Source organism: Labeo rohita, chromosome 8 (genome assembly GCF_022985175.1).
Source record: "Labeo rohita strain BAU-BD-2019 chromosome 8, IGBB_LRoh.1.0, whole genome shotgun sequence".
Lineage (NCBI taxonomy): Eukaryota > Metazoa > Chordata > Actinopteri > Cypriniformes > Cyprinidae > Labeo > Labeo rohita.
Genome location: NC_066876.1, coordinates 2,366,723 through 2,389,609, shown reverse-complemented (window position 1 = coordinate 2,389,609; position 22,887 = coordinate 2,366,723). Strand labels below are relative to the sequence as shown.

At 36.8% G+C, this 22,887-nt stretch overlaps 2 protein-coding genes across 2 annotated transcripts; one reads left to right on the top strand and one right to left on the bottom strand.

Moving 5' to 3' along the window:
- The first annotated feature begins 512 nt into the window (after positions 1–512).
- LOC127169217 (cytosolic sulfotransferase 3-like) lies at positions 513–5,794 on the top strand. Its single transcript, XM_051116435.1, has 8 exons — positions 513–643; positions 1,057–1,195; positions 2,267–2,395; positions 4,363–4,463; positions 4,705–4,831; positions 5,070–5,167; positions 5,255–5,429; positions 5,520–5,794. The coding sequence occupies exons 1-8, from the start codon at positions 620–622 to the stop codon at positions 5,630–5,632; spliced, it is 906 nt and encodes a 301-aa protein (XP_050972392.1). The 5' UTR covers positions 513–619; the 3' UTR covers positions 5,633–5,794.
- Positions 5,795–6,199: 405 nt separating this feature from the next.
- On the bottom strand, positions 6,200–22,681 carry LOC127169201 (proline-rich transmembrane protein 3). The gene is made up of 5 exons (XM_051116396.1): positions 22,552–22,681; positions 13,588–13,734; positions 12,614–13,455; positions 12,063–12,326; positions 6,200–9,898 (listed from the first exon to the last, which is right to left on the bottom strand). The coding sequence occupies exons 3-5, from the start codon at positions 13,365–13,367 to the stop codon at positions 7,914–7,916; spliced, it is 3,003 nt and encodes a 1,000-aa protein (XP_050972353.1). The 5' UTR covers positions 13,368–13,455; positions 13,588–13,734; positions 22,552–22,681; the 3' UTR covers positions 6,200–7,913.
- Between the last annotated feature and the right edge of the window lie 206 nt (positions 22,682–22,887).

Below are 22,887 nucleotides of genomic sequence, written 5' to 3'. Positions count from 1 at the left end.
AATACTTTTTCTGGTTGTCATAACATTATACATTTTTACATTTACATTTATGCAATTAGCAGATGATTTTATTCGAAGTGACAAAAGAGAAACAAAAGCAATTTCTCAAGGAGCAAGTGGGAAGGAGAATATTAAAATACAGATAATATCCTTAGCTCAGTATAAGGAAAACAGCGTATAAATCTTTTTATTTTATTTTATTTTTATTATTTTGAAAATGAAAGTTTGTACAGTATAGGAATCTATACTGAGTGTATGTGCGTGAGAGAGAGAAAGAGAGTGTAGGGGGAGGACTCAAATTTCATCTGTCACTATGATTTTGGAGGAATGAATAGAGGGAAGTCTGTCTGAACTTGCATAACCGGTTGTTTGAGTTTGGGTCAAAGTAGAGAGAGAGAGAGAGAGAGAGAGAGAGAGAGAGAGAGAGAGAGAGAGAGAGAGAGAGAGAGAGAGAGAGAGAGAGAGAGAGAGAGAGAGAGAGAGAGAGAGAGAGAGAGAGAGAGAAAGGGAAAAGCACAGTGTGACAGCACAGAATAAATTTAACACAGAAGGGCTGCAAGACACATTTGAGAAGAGCAGAAGTTTACAGGATTTACAGGAACAGCACTATTTCAACATAATGGAAATCCCAGACTTGTCCTCAGTGAGTAATTGTACTTTTTCATAGCATGCATTGTTACGACCCCTTTCTTGTCTAAGTTGTGGTAGGAGAGTGAAAGAACTCCCATCTCCAGGTTCAAGTACAAATTGCAAAGTACTGTACTTACAGTATACTAATATTGTATTCTCCATTACTCTATACTGTATTCTCCATTTATCAAGTTTATCATGTTGATATGTGCCATTATTGAGTGTTAGAAATATGAGTATATGAAATAATTTTTCAATATAATTCTATTTATAAAAGTTATGACAAAAAGCATGTTTTTTTTTCTACATGCTTACTACATAACCTGTTAATTGTTTTTGTAACTGGCATCTGAAATCTAACTTGTTAACAGACATTGTTAATGACCACTGATAATTCAGCAATAAAAATGACATTTTTCAATACAGATGAAACTACCTAGTCGACCTGAGTTGTTCGATTTTGAGGGTGTTTCTATGGTCCACTATTTCACTGACAACTGGGAAAAAGTGAAAAACTTTCAAGCAAGACCTGATGATATTCTAATCGCAACTTACCCTAAAGCAGGTGAGAGCATTGCATACTTCTAGGTTTATATTTATTTATTTATTTAAGAAATTAATAGTATTATTTTGCAAAAACACATTAATTTGATCAAAAGACAATGTTACAATTTTAGTTATTTTCTCAATTACTTGCTACTCATCACAGAATCCTGTTACACGTTATATATATATATATATATATATATATATATATATATATATAGCCAACTATAACAACTTATATAATGTTTCTCGTAAATCATTTATTTTTACTTATATTACTTATTATAATTATATTACTATACAGTGACTCTATACAGTGATTCAACAGGTTCCTGAACACTAAACAGGCATTGTGCCTTGTGTCAGAAAGCTGTGGTTTTGGACAAAGATCCATGAGACAGACCCTGCCCACTCTGCGGAGAAGGGGGAGGATTGATGTAGAGAAGCTATAGTCATCAGGCCTTGTGCAATGGATGGGGGTGGGGCAGAGTGTACATTTGTTGGTTTTGCAGACATATAGCTTGAGCGATCACTGTGCAAGCAAGAGAAGGCACATCTATCTTGAAAACACTTATATAGCCCTCCCTAGATATGGTGCTTTTTGGCATGTGTTCAAAAGAAAATATAACCTGGCTATTAAGAAGTTCCAGTAAATGCTCTTTTAAATCTTTCTGAAAGATTTTATAGTACAGTTATATATTTCATTTAATAAAATTTGATTCCTCATTATACGACCCCTTCAAATTAACCAGTTACAACAGTATGAAATAAGAAAATGAGACTTTGGTATGAAAATGATAACAGTTTCTCTCTCATTGCACTGTCAAAATAATTGTTACATTTTTACAGTATATACACAACAAAAAATTACAAAATTGCATTATCATGTGTAACCCAAAATTCCAAACTTGCAATTGATTTTAAGTCTTTTACAAAAGTCTATTACAAATCCAAGATTTAAGACACATATTGTGATGCAAAAAGCATCTATTTTCTAGGTTCTTTTTTCATATCTTCTTATACCATTGTTATGTTTCTAAGGGAAGAGTCTAAAGCATGTAATAATTTCTACTCTCCTCTGATTTTCTAGGTACCACCTGGGTGTCATATATTCTAGACCTTTTGTACTTTGGTAATGATGCTCCAGAGCGGCAGACCTCCCAGCCTATCTATATGAGAGTGCCATTCCTGGAGTCATGTTTTAAAGTGATACCATCAGGTCAGAGTTTTATCACGTTTTAAAGTCCTACACAGATTCTGTGTTCCATATGTTTCATAATTTACAGTCAAATCAAAATGTATTCAGATACCTTTAACATTTCTCACATTATCTCAGTTTATTCACTATAATTTAGAAAATGGTAATAAAGTATGACAAGAACTCATAGTTAAACTGTGTCAGAACAAATTCATCTTTATAATGTCAGATAACTTTGATAGAAAGGTATGTAATAAATTAGGTTGAATAGCTGTCAGCTGTTAAATTTAAGTACACAATTAGATAATACCAATTTAGCTCAACCAATTACCAAGCAATGCTTAATTTTGTTCAGTCTGCGATATAAAAACACTTAAGTAAAACATGGTCAGGCCAAAGTGTCTGAATAATTTTTGATCCCAAATTTGTATCCGTTTTACTGGTAGTCCACTATATGAAGATTTTTTGGGGTATATGTCATAGTTTTCTTTATTTTGCTATCCTCACTTGTATAAATGAACTATAGTGTCCTGCACCCACTAGTAAAAAAAAAACGATCAGAAATTATATCTGGTGTCTGAATAATTTTTGGTTTGACTGTATATACTGTAAAAAGGTAAAATGCCTGTCATCTCTGCATTTCTTGCAAATCAGAAGCAGTTCTCTGTAGTCTTCAGATACAGGTCATATGCAGCACACACTGAGGTCCTCTGCTGGCTTTACTGTGCAGGTGCTGCTGCATTTAATTTAAATATACAAATGGGCAGCACTCACACTATTTTAACAACATTAATTGGGATATTTAAAAACCAAGGTGAAAATATTTGCTTTTTTGTTTGTTTTTTGGAAATTGCATTCAAAATCCAACAGACTACATGCACAACTTATTCCACGTTCTACGTAGAATGGCTCAGTTGTTTTTGGTAACAACATTAATATATTTTTCCACTAACCTGAATCAATCCGACACCGGTTTGGTCTCCTTATTAACAGTGTGTTCCCATTTATTCACCATATTTTTAGTTAATTTTTTTGAAAATCTGAAAATGCAGAAAACTTTCTGTGAGAGGTATAGGTTTAGGGGAAGGGGATAGAAAATACAGTTTGTACAGTATAAAAATCATTGTCTATGGGAATAAAAACATGGAAACCCAAGTGTGTGTGTAATTTGGTGCTCTTCTTCTAGGCACAGCGTTACTTGAGTTAAAGATATTAAAGGTATTAAATTAACCTTAAAGGAACACTCCACTTTTTTTGAAAATATATTTAGCATAATCTATGCTAAGCTACGCTAAAAGTGCTACCGCCAGACCCGGAGATCGGCTGAATGGATTCGAAAAACGTAAAACTCAACTGTTTAACTCTAGGGGAGTTGAAAAATGAGCCTATTTTAAAAAAAGCGGAGTGTTCTTTTAACCCTTTCTAACCTGAACTAGGTGACAGCACCTGGAAAACACAGTATGTAAATGTAAAACTAGTCAATTACTAAACAGAAGTAACAAACTTGACAATGTATAGTGCAAGTAGTCAACTGGCTCAAAAGTATGAATGGGCAAGATGCCTCTAGACCAGGGGTCACCACACTCGGTCCTGGAGGGCCGGTGTCCTGCAGAGTTTAGCTCCAACACTAATCAAACACACCTGAACCAGATGATCAAGGTCCTACTAGTCATACTTGAAACTTCCAGGCAGGTGTGTTGAGGTGAGTTGGATCTAAACTCTGCAGGACACCGGCCCTTCAGGATCAAGTTTGGTGACCCCTGCTCTAAACTCTCAGAAAAATGTACAAAAGCGGTCAGTGGAGCAGCACCCTTTCGACAGGTACTAATACATAAATTTTGAGGTTTTGTGCCTGAATTATTGAATGACACTAAATAAATGAATATAAACAGTATGAATGCTTTAAATATTTTTTACATACTGTATGTCTTGGCTTAACCACAATGACAACTTGGTCACTATTAAAGAACCACATTTTTGACTTTCAGGGACAGAACTGGCTGATAATCTGCCCACTTCTCCTCGCCTCATCAAAACTCATTTACCTGTTCAGCTTGTGCCCAAGTCCTTCTGGGAGCAGAACTCAAGGGTAAAGTATATGGGATTTCATTCTTGATGTGACATAGCTGGTAATATTTAATGAATCTGGCGTAGTGTGATGTCAAACTCAAGTCCACATCTTAGAAACATCACTTAAATGAAGGAAACCCTGTGGAACAGCTTAACTTCATCAGTTGAAGACTGCATTGGCTGTGTAATTTAATTTGTGGAATTTAATGCAAATCTTGTTTCTTGTCATAATATTTTCGTCCATTTTCCACATACACCAGGTTGTGTATGTAGCACGGAATGCAAAAGACAATGCAGTTTCCTATTTTCATTTTGATCGAATGAACATGGGAGAACCTGAACCAGGAGACTGGAACACCTACTTACAGAACTTTATAGAGGGAAAGAGTGAGTAAAAATTTTTGTAATGTAATGAAATTAAATTGTATTAGTCAGTTACAATGGGTATTTTTGTACCCATTTTGGTAGTATATTTAGATATTATAATAACATGTTCCAAATACAAAACCACTGAGAGAGTAAAAATAATAAATTTCTCTTTTATGTGCAACTCATACATAACCTACATGAATGAAAAAAAAAAAAAAAAAAAAAACCCAAGGAATTATTTTAATATTCCCTTTAGAAGTGTTTGGTTCTTGGTTTGACCATGTTAATGGATGGTGGGAGAAAAAACAGGCATATTCCAACTTACTGTACCTGTTCTATGAAGATCTGGTTGAAGTAAGTTCAGTTCAGTGACCTTTTTATGAAGCATAAAATTTATATACATTTAATGTGTATAATGTGTATTTTACACGTCTTACTCAGGACACAGGACGTGAGGTGGAACGTTTGTGCTCCTTCTTGGGTTTGTCCACTTCAGTTGAAGAGAGGGAGAAAATAACAAAAGGGGTTCAATTTGACTCCATGAAACAGAACAAAATGACCAACTATTCCACTATCCCAGTCATGGACTTCAAGATCTCACCCTTCATGAGAAAAGGTTAATAAACCACAATCTAATTTTGTCCTTCTGAGTTCTGTCCTTTTACTTAATTGCTTTAATCATCTTCTTGTTTTTTTGTTTCAAAAGGTAAAGTTGGAGACTGGAAAAATCACTTCACTGTGGCACAAAATGAACAGTTTGATGAGGTCTACAAACAGAAGATGAAGAACACCACTGTCAAGTTCCGCACTGAGATTTAATTGATTTTTTTTATTGAATTTTTACTTGAGTTTTGAACCTTATCACTAAGAATTATCACTAAATAAATAATCATTTGAATATGATAATGTTTTATTAAAAATATATTCCAGTTATGTTTCCCTATCCCAGTGTAATATGCAATAAAGAAAAGTACAAATACACCATCAGTGTGCTGATTACTGCAAAAAGTGGTAAATGTGTTTTATACAAAAACCTTGTGAAAGAGCAAACTCTTTGCAAATACTAAAGACAGCACTGCTTATTTAGATGATTAGAGTGTTGTAAAAGATAGCTTAGTGTGTAAACTGACCCTCCGATATTTATATTTATCATATTTAGTACAGTACGTTGATGACAGTACTTTCATCTGTTTTATTCAAAAGCTAATTTGACCACAAAAAATACATGGAGACAAACAAATACAGTGGAAAACTCACTAAGAATAAACTGTGCCCACATAGTGTTGTTTTTTTTAAATGCACTGTCTGCTTTATTCTAGGACTCACAAAAATTTGCAAATAAAGTAAATGGTGTAAACATGCAGGCCAGTTCTAAGTGTTAGACTGTTGCCCAGTTATAATGTGCTTATTCATTATTGAGCATCATTTGATGAACTACCGTTGCTGTGATCTATAATAGTACTCCTGCTTTCCACAATCGGCAACAGCAAAATGTCAGTTGTACCATGAAAACGGTGCATTCTATAAAGTTCAATTTGAGTCTGAAACTGAAAAGAATCAAAATATGGCAAAGCACAAGCACAGGTAGTGCCTGTTTGAGTCAAAGTGTTTGTTTTCTGCTATGGCACTGATTTTTTTTTTTTTTTTTTTTTAAGAGGGAATGCTGTGCAAATGTTAATGCAGCTATGTTAATGTACTGTAGCTGTCAGTGACTGAAAATGAATGGCAACTTAAACAAAAGGATGAACGGGGAAAGAACTTTTGTCACTGGGTGATTTGACAGCACACTCTACTATTTTGCCAAACTGTGACCACTAAACAAAAACTCACTCATCAGCCTCTGACTGGAATTTCTACAGTATACAGCATCCTATTTATTTGCAAATATGAAAGTAATATTAAAACCATTACTTGCCATTTTAAAAATGAAAGGGAGAAGAACCAAACCATTCAAATAAACAAAAAGAAAATGAGTACAAAGCATATTAATCACTGACATTAATCAGGATGTGTACCTGTTGTCCTACAGACAGATACGTCTGGAGAAAGGTAGTGTATTTTTAGTCCTTATTTTGCCAGGAACAGTATATCTTTGCTGTAGGAAAGATTGTCATTCACAGTAAATGCATTAAATGTAATCAGAATGCATCATTATTTACAAACAAAAATATAATATGTACATAATCTTTTTAAGTTATACTCACAGCTTTTTATAATTTATTGCTCACATGAGAGTTCTTCTGTACCGAACAAAGTAGTGATGTGTTGAGCATCCAGCTGTGTTGAGATTTTGACTAAACTGCTGAATACACCAACAAACAAAGTACTGGTCCTCTATTCTGACAAGTCATTAATATCAAAATTATTTTACTAAACATAACTCTAGCTGTGAGAATAGTTTAGTATGTTTCAGATATGCTGCATTGCAGGAATAAACTGGAAGTACAAAGCATGGGCCAGAAAGTCAACATGTTCTGGCAAATCCAGTATAATTTTTGTTCTGGCATTATCCAGACACAGCTCTTCACAATACATGCTAAGGTAGCACTTAGGTTACTCTATGGGACAAGGCACTGCACCAGAATTAACATTAAAATACACAAACTACTGCAAAGTACAGCCACAAAACTTAAATATTACATATAACAACGGGAGACTACTATTTGCCAAAGTATTATACATGGAGCAACTACACCAATAGAAATGACATTAATTCACAACTAGAGGTTAATTTGTCTAAAATAGTAGTTCCACCATTAAAAAAAATGTTTACAGATCAAATAACACACATTTTGTACAAAAACATTAATAATAGCAAATACAAGCTTCAGATGTTCTGTCTCTGGTATGCCTTGCCCCATAGATTTCTATAGTGTGTGCATTACTGTAAACAAGACTTTTGAAGGAAAAATGAGATGTAAATATTTTCAGTGCTTATTCCACTTAACATTTCAGTCCATTTAATAAAATCTGATGAAGCCGCTTAATCTGTTCCTCTTGCCTTTTAAATGCAACAATTAAATCGCAAGTCATGATTAAATGTAGGATCTCTAGAATGTGATTGCGCTGTAATCTGGAGTTGCTGTCTGTCATAACATATTCAAAGGTCAATAATGTCACTGCTGACACTGGCTGAGTCATCATTTCGAGCAACTTTCAAGTAACTTTGCCCCCCTCTGGAATTTGATTGCGAACTGTCGAGGTCAGGGGTTAGAAAGGGCCTTGTGGTTTCTGCGCTGGGCATGAGGGCACAGCTTGTGCTTGGGGAAGGGTGCAGTGAGACCGGGCAGGACAAAGAGGAAGGCACTTGTGCCTCAGAGACCCAACGGAAGCCCTGATGAGTGGGTGTAGGGGGGGCCGTGACTTGTCTGCTGGGCACAGCACTAGGAATGGAGCGATCCAGACCTGCGGAGGACTCTGTGAGCAATGTGTGTTCATCACTGCTCAATGACAGTGTGATCTGGGGGTCACTATTCCGTCGCATCCACAGGTTCGGAGATGGAGGAGGTGATGGCGGTCGCAGTGGCTTGAACAAACTTTCCCCCCTTAACAGATGCTCACGATGAAGTGCCTCGTCAATACTGCGGCTGAGGTCAATTGGAGTTGGAGGGCGCAGGTCAAAATCGCAGAGTGAGATGGCTGACTCCTTGTCCATGTCCAAACTGCTGCTTAAAGAGCGCCGAGGCGGCTGAGAAAGAGCTTGCAGCCTCAGCAATGAACCCGCAGAACCCCCTGCGTAGCTTTTCAGATTGCGTAAATGATTGCTGTCTTTGAGTGGATCGCGATTTCGTATGAGGCTCTTGCTAATGTCTGCTCCTGATCGCTCCTGTCCTGTCCAGTTATTGGGCAACTCTCCAGCCACTGCGCCACTAGTCGACCCTCCAATCCCATTGCTTTCAGATTTCCTTTGTTGCCTTACCTTGAGGCTCTGCACAATCTTCGCCCAGCATGTATGTCTGCCGGTAGAGTTCGATGATTGAGAGGGTGAGGGCAAGCTTTCTGTGGCAGCTCCTTCCTGTCTCGGTGCTCCTCCACTGGGTCTCCAGAAGACCCAGGAGGACATGAGAAGCAGGCAGAAAGCCCAGGCAAGCTCCAACAGTCGTCCCCAGAACTGGCAGAGCCACCATGCCCAACGAAAGCGCCTCCAGTCTCCAAGTAGTCCATACAGCCACAGGCTGGTGTAAATGTGCAACAGACAACACAGTGCCCCAAGAACAGCGCACACGGCCAGTACCCGTGCTAAAACCCGCACCTTTCCTTCACCCATCCCCTTATTTCCTGCCCGAGCTGCATGTGTGTGAGAGAAGCGTGGCAGTGCCAAGAAAAGATAGCCTAAACACAGTACCAGGCCTGCAGTCAGCGTGAGGCTCTGTAGGACAATGGGAACAGCAGGCGAAAGTGCAGGGGAAAGTAAGTCTGCAGCAAGCAGGAGAGTGCATTGGAAAACAGCTAACACTCCTAACAGAGGGGGGCGCTGAAGTGCTGGTGGAAGCCAGGTTACCCCTGTCTCTTTTAATACCAGTATCACTAACGCAGCCTGTGCCAGAATTAACAGCGGTAACGGCAGGGTGTATAAAGCTATTACGACAGGAGGTGGAAGGAGGAGCCGAGTCCCATATGGGTCCAGCAAGAAGTGGCCTGCTCTAACTGCACCTACAACTAGCAAGAGGCTATTGGTAAGTATCAGTTCACCACGGTGAGGGCAGTGCAAGCTGGGGGCTAATGCTAAACCAAGGGCTGAGCTAGCAGTCAATAGAAGGAAAAGGGCAGCAGAACCAAATACATGCAGCTCCCATGCAAATGAAAGTGTGCGTTTTAAGTCCGCCCACACTAAAAAGCTCCCATTTGTTGCGCCGTAGTCATCATCGTTTTGATCTTTGGAAAAAACACAGGGACCCACACCAGAAGCACAGGGGTCCTTGGGTAGGGCATAGGTTGGAGAGGCAGGGTTTGACTTCAAAGATGGGACTATTCTGTGTGAGACTGACTGGTCTTTCTCTGTAGATCTTCCATCATTTTCTGAGAATAGAAAACGTCCATGTCCAGTCGGGTGAGGGGAGGCAGTCCTTAGAAAAGTGGGTATACCTGTGAAAAGCAAAAGACGGAGAGCAAGTATTATTGAGGTCAGAGGTCGCGTTAACCGAAAATTGTCTGTCATTGACGGAATTTTTTTACAGATTACACTGAGGGTGATCTATTGTAACTTGTAACTGTAACTGTGCGTTCCAGTGTAGCAGCAGAGCACGGGATCCAGAACAAAAACGAAACTGTCACGAATCTTTTGCTATGCGTTTGATTACGCGCAGGCGAGTACCCAGAAGCTACAACGATCTATCACGCCACATTAAAGAGCGCCAAAACAGTATTTATTGCTTAAATTTCTTAATGAAATGGACAGAATTTGAAATCCAAGACTTTGTTTCATAAAAAGTAACACAAAGCCTAGCCTATTGCGATTTATTGGATGGGAGGTGCACTATGTACTGTTCATTCATCACCCGAAAACAAACAGCATAGACCAAAAGATCTGTTAGGATTTACAAATTGATACTTGTTCATAAAAATGAGAATATATTAAAATCGCTGTCACTGTGGGGTTAAACATGAAAACTTACACAGTCTCATCTGTTCTTTTCAAAATAAATGCATAAGCCTATATCGTCGTGTACATTCATAATTAAAAATGAAAATTAAAGTTAAAGTGAAATTCATACCATGAACCAAGCACATTGGCTTTCCTTAGCTCAAACAATAGTGCAGTGTGCTATAGCAACACCAAGGTCATGGGTGTGATTATGATGTAAACATAACTCCACACAACAATATACAATCATTTTCATACCATTTTTTAAATAAAACAATATAAAATAGATAGTTATGAATCTAAATTCTTAAATTGCCTAATAAATAGATTGGAGCATTGTTTTGCGGTTAGTAAATTTTGATTGTTAATGCTAGAATTTTGACAAAATAAAATGACAACTGATTAACGTAAATTGGACAACTGAATGCTTGTATACATTTAAAAGGATAATTAACCCAAAATGAAAATTCTGTCATAATTTACTCAAGCCTCTATGAACTACATTTTACTGCTGAACACAAAAGAAGATGTTTTGAAGAGTGTGATCTTCCTGTGATATGACTGAATCCTCTCCTCTGTTCGATCCTACATTTTGCTTGTTTTTTTCTTGTTCCATAAGCCATTTCACTCACTAGATCACAATACCAGACCCACACATTTACACCTGCAGACAGACACCTATCCTGCATGTATGTGGATTATGGAGAAACCAAAAGGAAATGGGAAGAACATGCCACCCAATTTAGAATATGTGTTCAATAAAATTAAGCATAAGCCAATAACATTAATAGACAACATTTTAACATGTAATACAATTATATAAATTGTTGTCTGTCATTGTTATTGGCATATGAATATTTTTATTGAACAAATACTTTATTTGAATATTTTTTTCAGGCAATGTAAAATAGTAAGTGATATATTGTTAAATTTGCTTAGACAAAGTACACTTGCAATATAAAAATGATTAAACTAGCAGTTCTTCAAAGTGCATTTTCAAACTAAAAAAACATTTAAATACCACATAAATAACACATACTACTAGTGCACTAATTTTGGTATGCTTACTACCTAATGTAAAATATTAAACTTTACTTAAGTTAAATTAATAAATATTCCATCCCAAAGCTAGCATATAAGTTTATAGGATAGTATGTAAAACTACAGTACTACCTCAGAGAAAGCCAATATGGGGGGGAAAAATGAATAGCCAGGTAAAATACTTAAGTATATCTTAATCAAAAGATGACTTAGACTTTTCTGTATACTTGTCAGTATAAGCCAGGTATATTTATGTATAATTAAGTATACATCTGATAAGTACATAAAAAGTAGACTAGCAGGCTAACTACTTGGCCTTAGATGATCTGATCACAGGTGTAAACACATTAAAAACATGAATGTTCCTTAAGGATTCAGCAACTTGCAGTCAGTTGCTTATTAGCATGTATATTACTAGCATATTTGCTGTTCATTAGTACTTATAAAGCACATATTAATGCCTTATTCTGCATGGCCATATTTTAGATCCCATTCCTACCCCATACCTAAACTTAACAACTACCTTACCAATTATTAATACGCAGCAAATTTGGAGTTTATTGAGGCAAAAGTCATAGTTAATAGATGTGAATTGGATGTGAATTTCATTCAGACAAATCATACCTTTAGTGTTCTTTATATCAGTCACAGTTCTTTTCGTTCCTGGCTCCTTTGGCTGCTCGCTGGGTATTTTTGCTGATTTTGTTGACTGTGAAGTGCTTTTTGATTGTGAATAGTTGGAACTAATGACGTCCACTCCCGGTAATGGTGCCTCTAGTTGTAGATTCGTTGTTCTTGTGCTAACAGAGGTGGCTTCAATATGTGATTGTAAAGTGGTAAACTGTCTTTTTGGCTGACTTTTAGCTGGAGTGGTTGTCCCCAGCCTACCTGATAAACAAAAGAAAATTTAAGGAATGGTACAGTAACATCAAAATCAAAGTTGTTTTTCTCTTGTTTTTGTTAAAGACAACATGGAACTACTGTAATTATGAGTTCACAGCCTAAAAAAAAATGTTTTTTTACCAGAATAAATAGGTTAAATAATATAGTGAACTATTTAACTGTGATTGCTGCTATAGAAACATATGATTGAGGAAAGAATAGAATCTCAGAGGTTCCATTTTTTAATTACTGTTATTCACAGTTAACGCAGCATTACTACATCTGTACTCTACCTATTTCCAGTTGAGTCCTGTTGGTATCCAATTGGCTCATCCTACTGGGAGTGGATACAGGCTTTTCATTAGGTGGTGAAGTTGTAGAAGGGCTGGTCTGAAGTGAAGAGTTGATTGTTGGATTTGTTTGTACTGTGCCCAAACTAGCCAGCACACTATGAGCAGTCTGAACATGCGGTCTGTATTGGGAATGCTTTTTATCCAGAGATATTATAGTCTTTGTTATTGACCCAACAAAGGCAGTTTCTCCAGGTATTAACATATCACCTGACCCAACTGTTGACAAGTCTTTCTCTTCAAATTCAGTGAGTGGTTCATCTGTCACTGACTGTGTCTCATCAGCAGTCTTATTTTCCTTTCCATCGGCATTTTGTGATAGTATGACATTTTGGGTAGGACCTCTTTTGACTCTGTTTTTGGGTGACAACAAAAATGTACTTCTCGACCCAGTTATGTCAGTATGCAACATTTTTGCTGACAATGTGTCCTTGGTATTTCTGCCTTCAGTCCATTCATTTGAATTTCCACTTTTAATGACACTTTTCCGATCGAAGCCATGAAGAAACGGTCTCACAGTTTCTAACGTAGCACTGGCTTCCAATTTATAGCCAGTTTTTCTGACAAGCACGTAAGTCTGAGAAAAAAGGCTATGATTTGAGTGAGTGGTCAGAGGAAAACGAGAGTTTCCATGGACGTGATTTGTGACTGGCTTAATTAGAGGCATTAGAAGAAAGAGTTGGAGTAGAGGCACCATAGTGATAGTCTGCCCTATAGTGAAACTGCCTATGGCTGTGGCTTCTTGTTGAAATCATATGCTCACCCGTTTCTTCTCATTTCTTCTCCTGCAGACAAAAACAAATGCATTCATTTAAAATGAAATTCACAAATGCTATTAAAAACAAACTATTCTTACTGTTGATCAGTAGATAAACATCAGTTTTAACTAAGCTTTTTAATTATTGTTGCAGGTATACCTGATAAATGGATGGATTTTGCTGTTGCATTGCATTTCATCAGTTCGTTGTTGCAGCTTCAATTCTCCACACCAGAGGTCTTCAACCCTGCTCCTGCGGACCCACCGTCCTGGAAAGTTTATTTCCAACTGGCTTTACCACACCTGCCTGCAATTTTAAAACATAAAAAGTCACACATTACATTCAGCAAGCAACATCTTTACCTATATTGATTACATAGTATTATATGGTACCCATCAGCAGACTATGAATTATTCCAAAATTCAAAGGTTACATCTTTTAAAGAGGTAAAGTTGAACGTGTGTCTACCAAGGAAATTGATCTGTCCTTCTAGGTTACTAGAGGCAGGTGAAGTGGATGTAGTGCAGTGTTCACAGGACAAGAAATGTCTTGTGCACAGAAGGTCAGCCAGACATGTTAAATATTACTGCAGTAATGTACACTGTAAAATCTAATTAGTTGGGCTTACTTAAAAAAAAACATGCAAACCGATTGCCTTAAAAAAACGAAATGAAGTAAAATAGGAATAGTATGTTGTACTGACAAATGCTTAGTTAGTATTGTTTACTTACACGAGAGTTCTAGCAACTAAGAAAGAACTGTAGGGGTACTTGATCCTTTACTTTGGGTTTTCGCTTGACTGAATATAGCTACTCACTCACTCCCAGAATGCATTGCGGCATGAATAAATTATGCAATTGCTTTGTTTTTATTTGCTAATTTTATTTACTGACAGTGTCAGTAGTGGCACAACAAGAGAAGAGAAAATAAAATAATAAAATGGTTATTGTCACAATTAATAAAAATAAATAAAATCGAATTGTTACCATTGTTGTGATTCACATGCTGAATGTTGAAGTCTGTCTGTGACATGCTCATATTACCACAAATATTAAAAGATTGTTTCAACCCAATTAAGTTTCTCAAGCTGTTTATGAAGAACAACAAAATTGTAAAAGATCATTAGTAAACGCAAAAAAACATATTAACTATAGAATTGAAAGATTCAGCTAATTAGAAGAACAGAATTAGAAGGTTATCTTCTAAAAACAATCTACATATTATTTTTCTTCCATTGAAATTGAAAATTATGATTTCATATTGCATTGCTGCATCAATAGGAAGAAATTATAACAAAAAAACAAAATCCCAAGTGCTCAACTAAAGGGAACATTAATCACCACAATGGTAAGTTAAAAAAACACACAAACAACATTTTACGAAAATCAACATCAATTTATGAAGTCAGCTTATGTGACGTTCTCTCAAATATTTCAGTTGTATTGAAACAACATTCAAGATGACTTTGGGAAATGAGTGAATGCAACTAGTGAAAGATAACTGCAGATTAGGAATTGCTCCACCTCAAAAACTTTTCCTTTCTTCTTCTTCTGTTGTTATTTTGCAAATTAGCAACATATTAGTGCACTGCTGCCTCTCACTGGTTTATTAATGCCAATTTGTGGCTACTTAAATATTTTAAGTAAGCGTCACTCAAAGCAGTAAGTAATCTAATAAAACCTAGTAAGTATAGCAATTAAGTAAAGATAACTAATTATAACAAAGTAAGGTAAACTAGTGGATTTTACAGTGTACATTTAAGTGTATGTTGGGTTTTACATATTGCCTGATTTCCACTGATTTGCTTGCTTTTTACTTGTAATCATATGTCAAATGCGCTTAATTTCGTAAAGTTTTGAAGTTACATTTAGGAATTACAGGATTTCAAAGTGCAGTGGGTCACTCCATATTTTGAAATCACCCTCCTGTAGCCATCCAAATGCAAAATGTAATGTTTTTTGATGATCACTGACCTAGAGAGTACTAGGTCCTTTATATACAACATTTATATGCCATTTAGTTTTACTTTTCTCACAGAGCTCTGGGGCCAAGAGTCAAACTAGAGTGACCATAAGTGCCATTTTACTCAGACACATCCTGGCCAGGATTTGCTTTGGCTTTGTTTTTTCCTTTTTTCATACTTGCTGAAGGTAAAGATCGAGAAGTAGTCTCACCAATAACATGCAGGCATTGTACATAATCAATCAGTCGTCAGGCGTGAGAAGGTGGGGTCTACAGAGAACAGTCACAGCGATGCAAATACGCGTACATATAAGGTGCGCTCAACTTTAATCGACTGATGAGTGATCAGCAAAACCAGGATATTTTAGGAAATATTGAAATCCTGGCCAAGACATGTCAGAGAAAAGGCACTTCATGCTTTGTTAATATTGTATAATAGCTGCTGAAAGATAATGGACAATGCTGGCCACATTTTTTGAGATTTACAACTGTCCGCATAGACTAGGGGTGCACAATAGGCAAACTCTGGTCTGGATTTGAATCAAATGACAATTTAAGCCAATTTAAGACTATTCATAAATGATTGTGTAAGCAAATATGTATAAAAGCTTTGTGAGAATGGCCCTTTAAATTACAGTCACAATCACATTCAGTGTGGTTTGTCTTCATATAGTTTATTACTGTTTATTTATGTCAGAGATTGCCTTACTATAGGGAGATGAGAGGGTCTGTATTACTTGCTATTGGAGAAAGCGTAACAGCTAACTTGGATCATGTGTTCTTTAATAACCAAAATTTCAGTCAGGGTTGTATGACACTCGCCATTTACGGATACCATAGGAATAAATGAGAATTGCTGTAAGCTGAATCCCTCCTGTCGCAAAAAGTCAGTGACTTCTCATATAAAACAGCATTTTTTTTTCATAGTAAACTCAAAAAATAGTTCAATCCAAAAGTATTGTTTAGTGTAAAACATGTTGATGATTCACAAATAGGCTGTCGATTGATTAAATTATAAGCCGTTTAATCTAAAAAGCTGTTTATTCAGTGTAGTGAAGCCTCTCTTCCATTGACATCTATTAAAAAACAGCCCCTGGTCTCCTTTCACATGTACTGCTAGACTGGAAGCGTTAGCTTTAGCCGTTACGCTTTTTTGGCTAATGGTTGCCAGCTTGCCAACTAGTGTTTTATTTATGTACTTCTTGAGTTTCAGTTCATTGTTGGGTATTGTTGTGTCTACACGGTGTTATGGTGCTCACTCATCTGTGGATTACCTGTGTTTGTTTCGTTAATATATATAGCTTTTTATTTGTACTATTTTGGACTTTCTTTTTATCTTCTACAGGACACATCTTCATTGGACAAACATTACAACTACTATTTAGCATGTTAAATATATGCAACAGGATCGTATGAACAAACAAAAATTCTGGCGTAATAATCAAGGAACTTTGCTGCTATACCATGGGTGCAGCAGGCGCAATGATATTATGCAAAGCCTGAAAGTGCTGACGGCTGCGAAATATCATTGCACCTGCTGCGCCCATGGTACTGCAGCAGTTCCTTGATTATTAAGCCGAAATGAGAGTATAGTTCCTAGACATATCTATCTAGAAAATCACAACTTTTCATTTTCTGTCAGTCTTAGTACACAATGTAACTACAGAAGAGTCAAGTTTTAAATAGGAAAAATATTGAAAATCTTTGTTCATTTTTGAGTGAGAAGCTAACGGTCTAATCAGATTCAATGATCTATGCTAAGCTACGCTAAAAGTGCTACCGCCAGACCTGGAGATCGGCTGAATGGATTTGAAAAGGGTAAGACTCAACTGTTTAACTCTAGGGGAGTTGGAAAATGAGCCTATTTTCAAAAAAAGTGAAGTGTTCCTTTAACACTGTGAAGCTGCTTTGACAATCTGTACTGTATAAAGTGCTATATAAATAAATGTGACTCAACTTGATTGTAGTTCAAAAAGCAACATGACAGGAACAGGGAATGAAGTGCATCTTTAGGAAGTATCTGTATATTAGGCAAACACAAAAATGCCTGGTTACCTTAGTTTTCTGAAGGAAAGAAGTGAGACATAGACCACATTATAGGAGTTGCGCCTTTGAGAGAAAGCTCTTGAAGCAGTTACTAAACATGCTTTCAGCAGCAGGAATTGGCTGCTGGCTCTAAGGCAATACCTCCAACTTACTATAAGTCTAACTAGCAGCTGATTCGTACTTAGATTTATATGCTCTAAAAGATGGGTGGAATTGTGGGATGCCCCTGTCTGTCCCACTCCTTTCTCTCAGACATCCAAGGTTATACTGGGTAACAGAGACAGCAGCAGTTGTGGCCTAATGGTTAGCAAGTTGGACTTATCACCCAAAGGTTGTGGGTTCAAGTCTTGATACTTGGCAGATGACCCTTAAGCAAGGCACTGAATCTGTGTGGGTTAAGTGCAGATTGTTTTGGTTTAAGTCATTTGACATATACCACTCTATAGGAGGGGTTTCCTTTTCTGCACACTAGTATGCCAATGAGATAGTTTTGATGATCCGGTGTGACTATCTCCGCTTAAACAGTATATTTACTGGTGCTGGCATTCCTAGCACTGTCTGAAATCTCAGATTTTGAAGATGCATTCTCTGGGAATTGAACCCAGGTAGCTGAAAGGGTAAACATAAGTAGATGTTGTGACCTGTGGTGTAAATTCCGTATCTGGTCACAGAGTGATCTCTGAGCCATTCTGAACCACACCTTGCAATAAACTCAGTGCAAGGTGACTCTACAATGAAGCTCTCCTACGTGCCTGACCGTGAGCAAGAGAGCTGTCTCATATGATAAGATTCTCAAATCTACTTTCTAGCAATCTGCAGATGAATCTGCGCTCTGAATAGTGTCATTGACTTTCTGCAGCAGACCTACACTGCCATTCAAAAGTAAGATTTGTAATGTTTTTTAAAGAAGTCTCTTAGGCTCATCAAGGCTACATTAATTTGATCAATAGAGAAAAAGCAGAAATACTGTGAAATGTTATTATAATTTAAAATTTAATTTATTTCTGTGATGCAAACCTGAATTTTCATCAGCCATTACTCCAGTTTTCAGTGTCACATGATCCTTCAAAAATCAATCTAATATGCTCATTTATTCTCAATGTTGATGTCAATGTCAAACCTTTTTGCAGGATTCTTTGATGAATAAAAAGTTAAAAAGAATGGCAAATAGAAGCCTTTTCTAACAAAACAGTACTTCTTTAGCAATTTATCACATCGTTGCTGTAAAAGTATTAATTTCTTTTGTTACATTCCTATTTTATGTCTAGGGAGGGAAGGTTACATAACAGAATAAAAGTTGGTGTTGTGTGTGTGTGTTAGCACTGAGGATCAATCAACAACCTCAAGAAAGTAACTGATAAAAGAGAAAACCCACTTTACAACTTAAATGAAGAAAAGCTTAACATTTTTATTATAAAGAGGCATCTAACTGGTAAACAGAAACTAAATAATCTACCAAAAGAAAATACATCAAAATACCCTAACTCATTAACTAACAACAAGAGAACAACAGAAAACAAGTCCAGAAAGAAAATAGCACCCCCTCTCTAATAAACCCCATTCTAAATTAACAATACAAAAACTTAAGTTCAAGACCTCATAACAAAACAAAATACAAACAAAGTTAGCTTACAAACAAATACACCCAAATACACCCAGTATTCTAGTTGTAAGGATGGAAGTGCAACAGTGGTAAATTAACACAATATCACTCAGAGAATCCACTCAGGAAAAAATTAGTTCACAAAACAACAAAAGAATCCTTGGAAAACCAAGGGGAGAGAATGCTCACAACAGGGCCTCTATGGGGTTCTATGTACTATGCACTAATGTATTAATACCTAAGTTTAGTCATGACATCACGTTGAGCTGTTCCTGTTTTGCTAGTTATCTGATTCTGAAACATCTAAACATTTTTACATTTAGTGAACTGGAATTGTTAGCATACTGTTTTTAAAAGTTTAATCAGATAATCTAAAATGTATTTCATTTGTTAAAAAAGGGCATATATATTATTTTATTTGGCTGAATCAAGCTGAATACCAATGGAAGTCCTTTTAAGGGTCTAATTTGTCATTTTCAGATGTCATTTTTAAGATCTGTTATAACATGTTTTATGACCAAGAGCGTAACGGATCAACAAAGATGAAGAGATAAGAAGAAAAGGGGGGGTTTTATAAGGAAAGAGAGGATCTCCGTCTGGCTCTGCTGTTCCTGGAAAAATCAGATTTGATCATTTCCTTCAGGCAGTTTCTGTTTGTTCAACATGTGTCAATGTGTTTTCACACGTACAGTTGCTGTGTTATCAGGAAATTATTTTTTCCTTGACAAAGTGTGTTTGTGTGTGTCTGTGTGTGTGAATTGTGGGGACTTTCCATAGACTTCTATAGTTTTTATAATGACAAAAATGCGTGTGTGTGTTTGTTTGTGTTGGACAGTCAATGCTTTTCTTGTCAAGACAAAATACAGCTGAAACATCTATGCACACCACCAAAAACCCTGTATAATGCACTTTGTGCATAGGCTTTTTTTCCAAAAAAAAAGTTAAACGCAGTGAAAGAATAAGCCTACACACAATATCCGTAAGAAAACTTGAATATTCCATCGCTATGGAGCAGCTTGGGATGCTGGTGCTGTTATGCTGGTCCACAGCATGGGATGCTGGCATGCTAGATGACCAGCATATGTCATCTTTTGGATGCTGGTATAATCCCAGCAAGACCACAACAAACAGTGTGTGTACAAAAGTTGTTAAAATCTGTCTGCAAGTGACCATTACTGTTCCTGTTTAGATGGGCACTTTGTTACTTTGGTTAAATTACTATCAGCAACTGTTGAAAGTGCATGTTGTCAGTATTGTTTACAACATGATGCTCCTGACTGCTGTGGCTTTCTTTTCCCTGTGCGCTTTAATCTTTTTATTTAGGTTACCATTTTTGGGGCTTAGGTTGCCGGCTTGATTTTAACACATTAAACATGTTTGAAACATGTTAATAATAGAAGAGATGTACTGAAATCATTGTCTATAATAACTGCATTACTTTTAATCCACACTGGAAAAAAATAAACATCATGTCATTGACCCTAATTATAAAGGTTAAAATACATTGTAAGATAAATTCAAACACATTTAAGCAGAGTAAAAGAAACACAAACAAGATCCCCCAAAAAAGTGTTACATTCCACATGATTGCATCAAGAAAGTTTCCAGTTGAAAGAGAGTCTATTAGTGCAGCTGGCCTCCCTATTTCCCTCCCATGCACCCTCAGATTCCATACAGTCAGACATTTCCGTACATTTCCATGAATGTTTCCAGGCACAGACAGAGGCCCATTTGTATGCAGTAAGATCAGAACTGTGTCCCGTTAACTTTAACCATTTAACTGTGTGTGTGTGTCTGACTGAGGTCAGAACAAAAAGTTTTACAACATTCCTGTCAGTTTAGAGACATGTATGGATTGATTGATTTGTCTGAATTTGTGACAAAGGTATACAGCAGCTGTTTTACATAAACAATTCATACTCTGAGGAATGTCTCATTCATAATTCCTTAATGCAACGCAGATTAAATAAAACGCTACACCTAAATGAAGACATATTTCTTCCACTGTTCTAATTTCTTCTAATTGTAGGATAGGGCTGAGTGAAGCAGAACTATTTGCACAGAAACACGTATAACAGGAATATACAAAGTCAAACGTGTCTCAAACAAGCAAAGATTACTAACAATGAACAAAGCTGCAGCTTGAATTCAGAGTGGCTCGTACAATCAGAATTTGACTCACTTGATCAACCAAAACAACACTATTCTCTCACAGGGTTATATAGTCTGTGACATCATTAAGCCTATGCATTCTCATATTGACACGAGGTCAGTAGATCCGACACTCACCTCTCATTCTAACTTATTACCTGGTTAAACATCTGGTGAAATTAATTCTCTCCATCTTCTTCATAAAAACTTTTGTGAGTAAAATCGGTTGTATTCATTGTATAAATGCATTGTGTCTCTTCAGAAGACATGGAATTATTTTTTGATCTCATTTCGAATGTTTTGAAGCATCCAGTTTTGGGTGAATAGACTCTCAATAGTGGAACAAATCTCTCAGATTGCATTAAAATGATTATCATTTGTGTTCCTTAGATGAGCAAGAGTCTTCCAGCTTTGCAATGACATGAGGGTAAGTAAAACGTAAGTGAACGACACGCCTGGGTGACTGAATGAGAATGTTTTAATCATTTCATGAGACTTTTTGTAATATTCTCAGTTTAATAATAATAGTTTCGCCAGATGCTAGTTATAATAATAATTTAATAGATAATAGCAAGCACAAGCAATTGCCATGCTGTAACAGACTGTTGCAACTGTGGTTGCACTGGCCACATACATTGCTGGCCATCTCGAGCATCAAAACACGTGAGACATGGCACAGAGGTGAGCGTGGATACGGTACGATTAAGTTCGCCAATCACAGCATTGGGCATTTGCTTGCATTTTTGAAAGCGGTAACTCCCCCTGAGAGCAAACTTTATAAACTAACCTCTATAAACATAATGTAAATAACTGAAAAGCATATTTGTAATTCTTGTGATTTGTGAAACTGTGTCGTTGTTTCACCTATTTCTACGTGATCTTACCGCTAAAATGACTTTCATGTGTATAACCTGACGCATCACATATAGCACATATCAGGTTACCGGACAAAGTATTCGAGGGTGTACACCCGTGCAGCATTCACGATTTCCTTAAGGCACATAGCCTGCATCTTTAGAGTGGAGTATGACCGTTCAGTATGGAAAAACCCTCTGCTGTCCGGGGTTGCGCTATAGACGTGCTGCAGTCGCTTCCCATTTTTCTGTATATGTAGATACGTCCTTCAGCGCGACGCTTTCCCCAACGCAATGACACTAAAATCAACAGTAACATATATCTCTAATTAAGCATTTTCATCTGAATATGTGCGCTTCACGAGAGACGTCAAGTCGAAAGAGTTCACTGCGCAAGCAGCTGTCATGGTCATGAACCATCTTATTACACTCGCGCGCGCATACACACGTATTTTCATTAATATTTAACAATGTGTTCTCAGAGAGGAGTAAATAAAGCATTCTTACCTGTGTCGTTTGTTGCAGTTTAGACGTTGGCGCCGTTCATTCATTTGTGATTCGTATTTCCTTAAGCAATTCTGTCCATGAAGACATTGCGACACAGAATACAGCGCCTATGCTCGTTCGTTCGAACCAGAGGGAGGGAGAGAGAGAGAGAGAGAGAGAGAGAGAGAGGGATAGAGAGAGAGTGGCACCGACCTATACTATACCTATACTTATAGCTAGGTATCTAACCATATAAAAATGTGTACTTAGAAATATAATGAGATCAGTCTGAATTATCAGTCATAAAGGCAGCTGAAAATATGACTGCATTTTGGGTTTTTATTTGCATACAGTTGC

Bases quoted from the DNA above. Each gene is read 5' to 3' on its own strand.
- LOC127169217 (XM_051116435.1), top strand. From the start codon at position 620: ATGGAAATCCCAGACTTGTCCTCA. The intron at 644-1,056 runs GTGAGTAATTGT...TTTTCAATACAG, and splicing joins AAATCCCAGACTTGTCCTCA to ATGAAACTACCTAGTCGACC. The intron at 4,464-4,704 runs GTAAAGTATATG...CACATACACCAG, and splicing joins TCTGGGAGCAGAACTCAAGG to GTTGTGTATGTAGCACGGAA.
- LOC127169201 (XM_051116396.1), bottom strand. From the start codon at position 13,367: ATGGTGCCTCTACTCCAACTCTTTCTTCTAATGCCTCTAATTAAGCCA. The intron at 12,327-12,613 runs GTAGAGTACAGA...TTTGTTTATCAG, and splicing joins CAGGACTCAACTGGAAATAG to GTAGGCTGGGGACAACCACT. The intron at 9,899-12,062 runs GTATGATTTGTC...TGCTTTTCACAG, and splicing joins TGATATAAAGAACACTAAAG to GTATACCCACTTTTCTAAGG.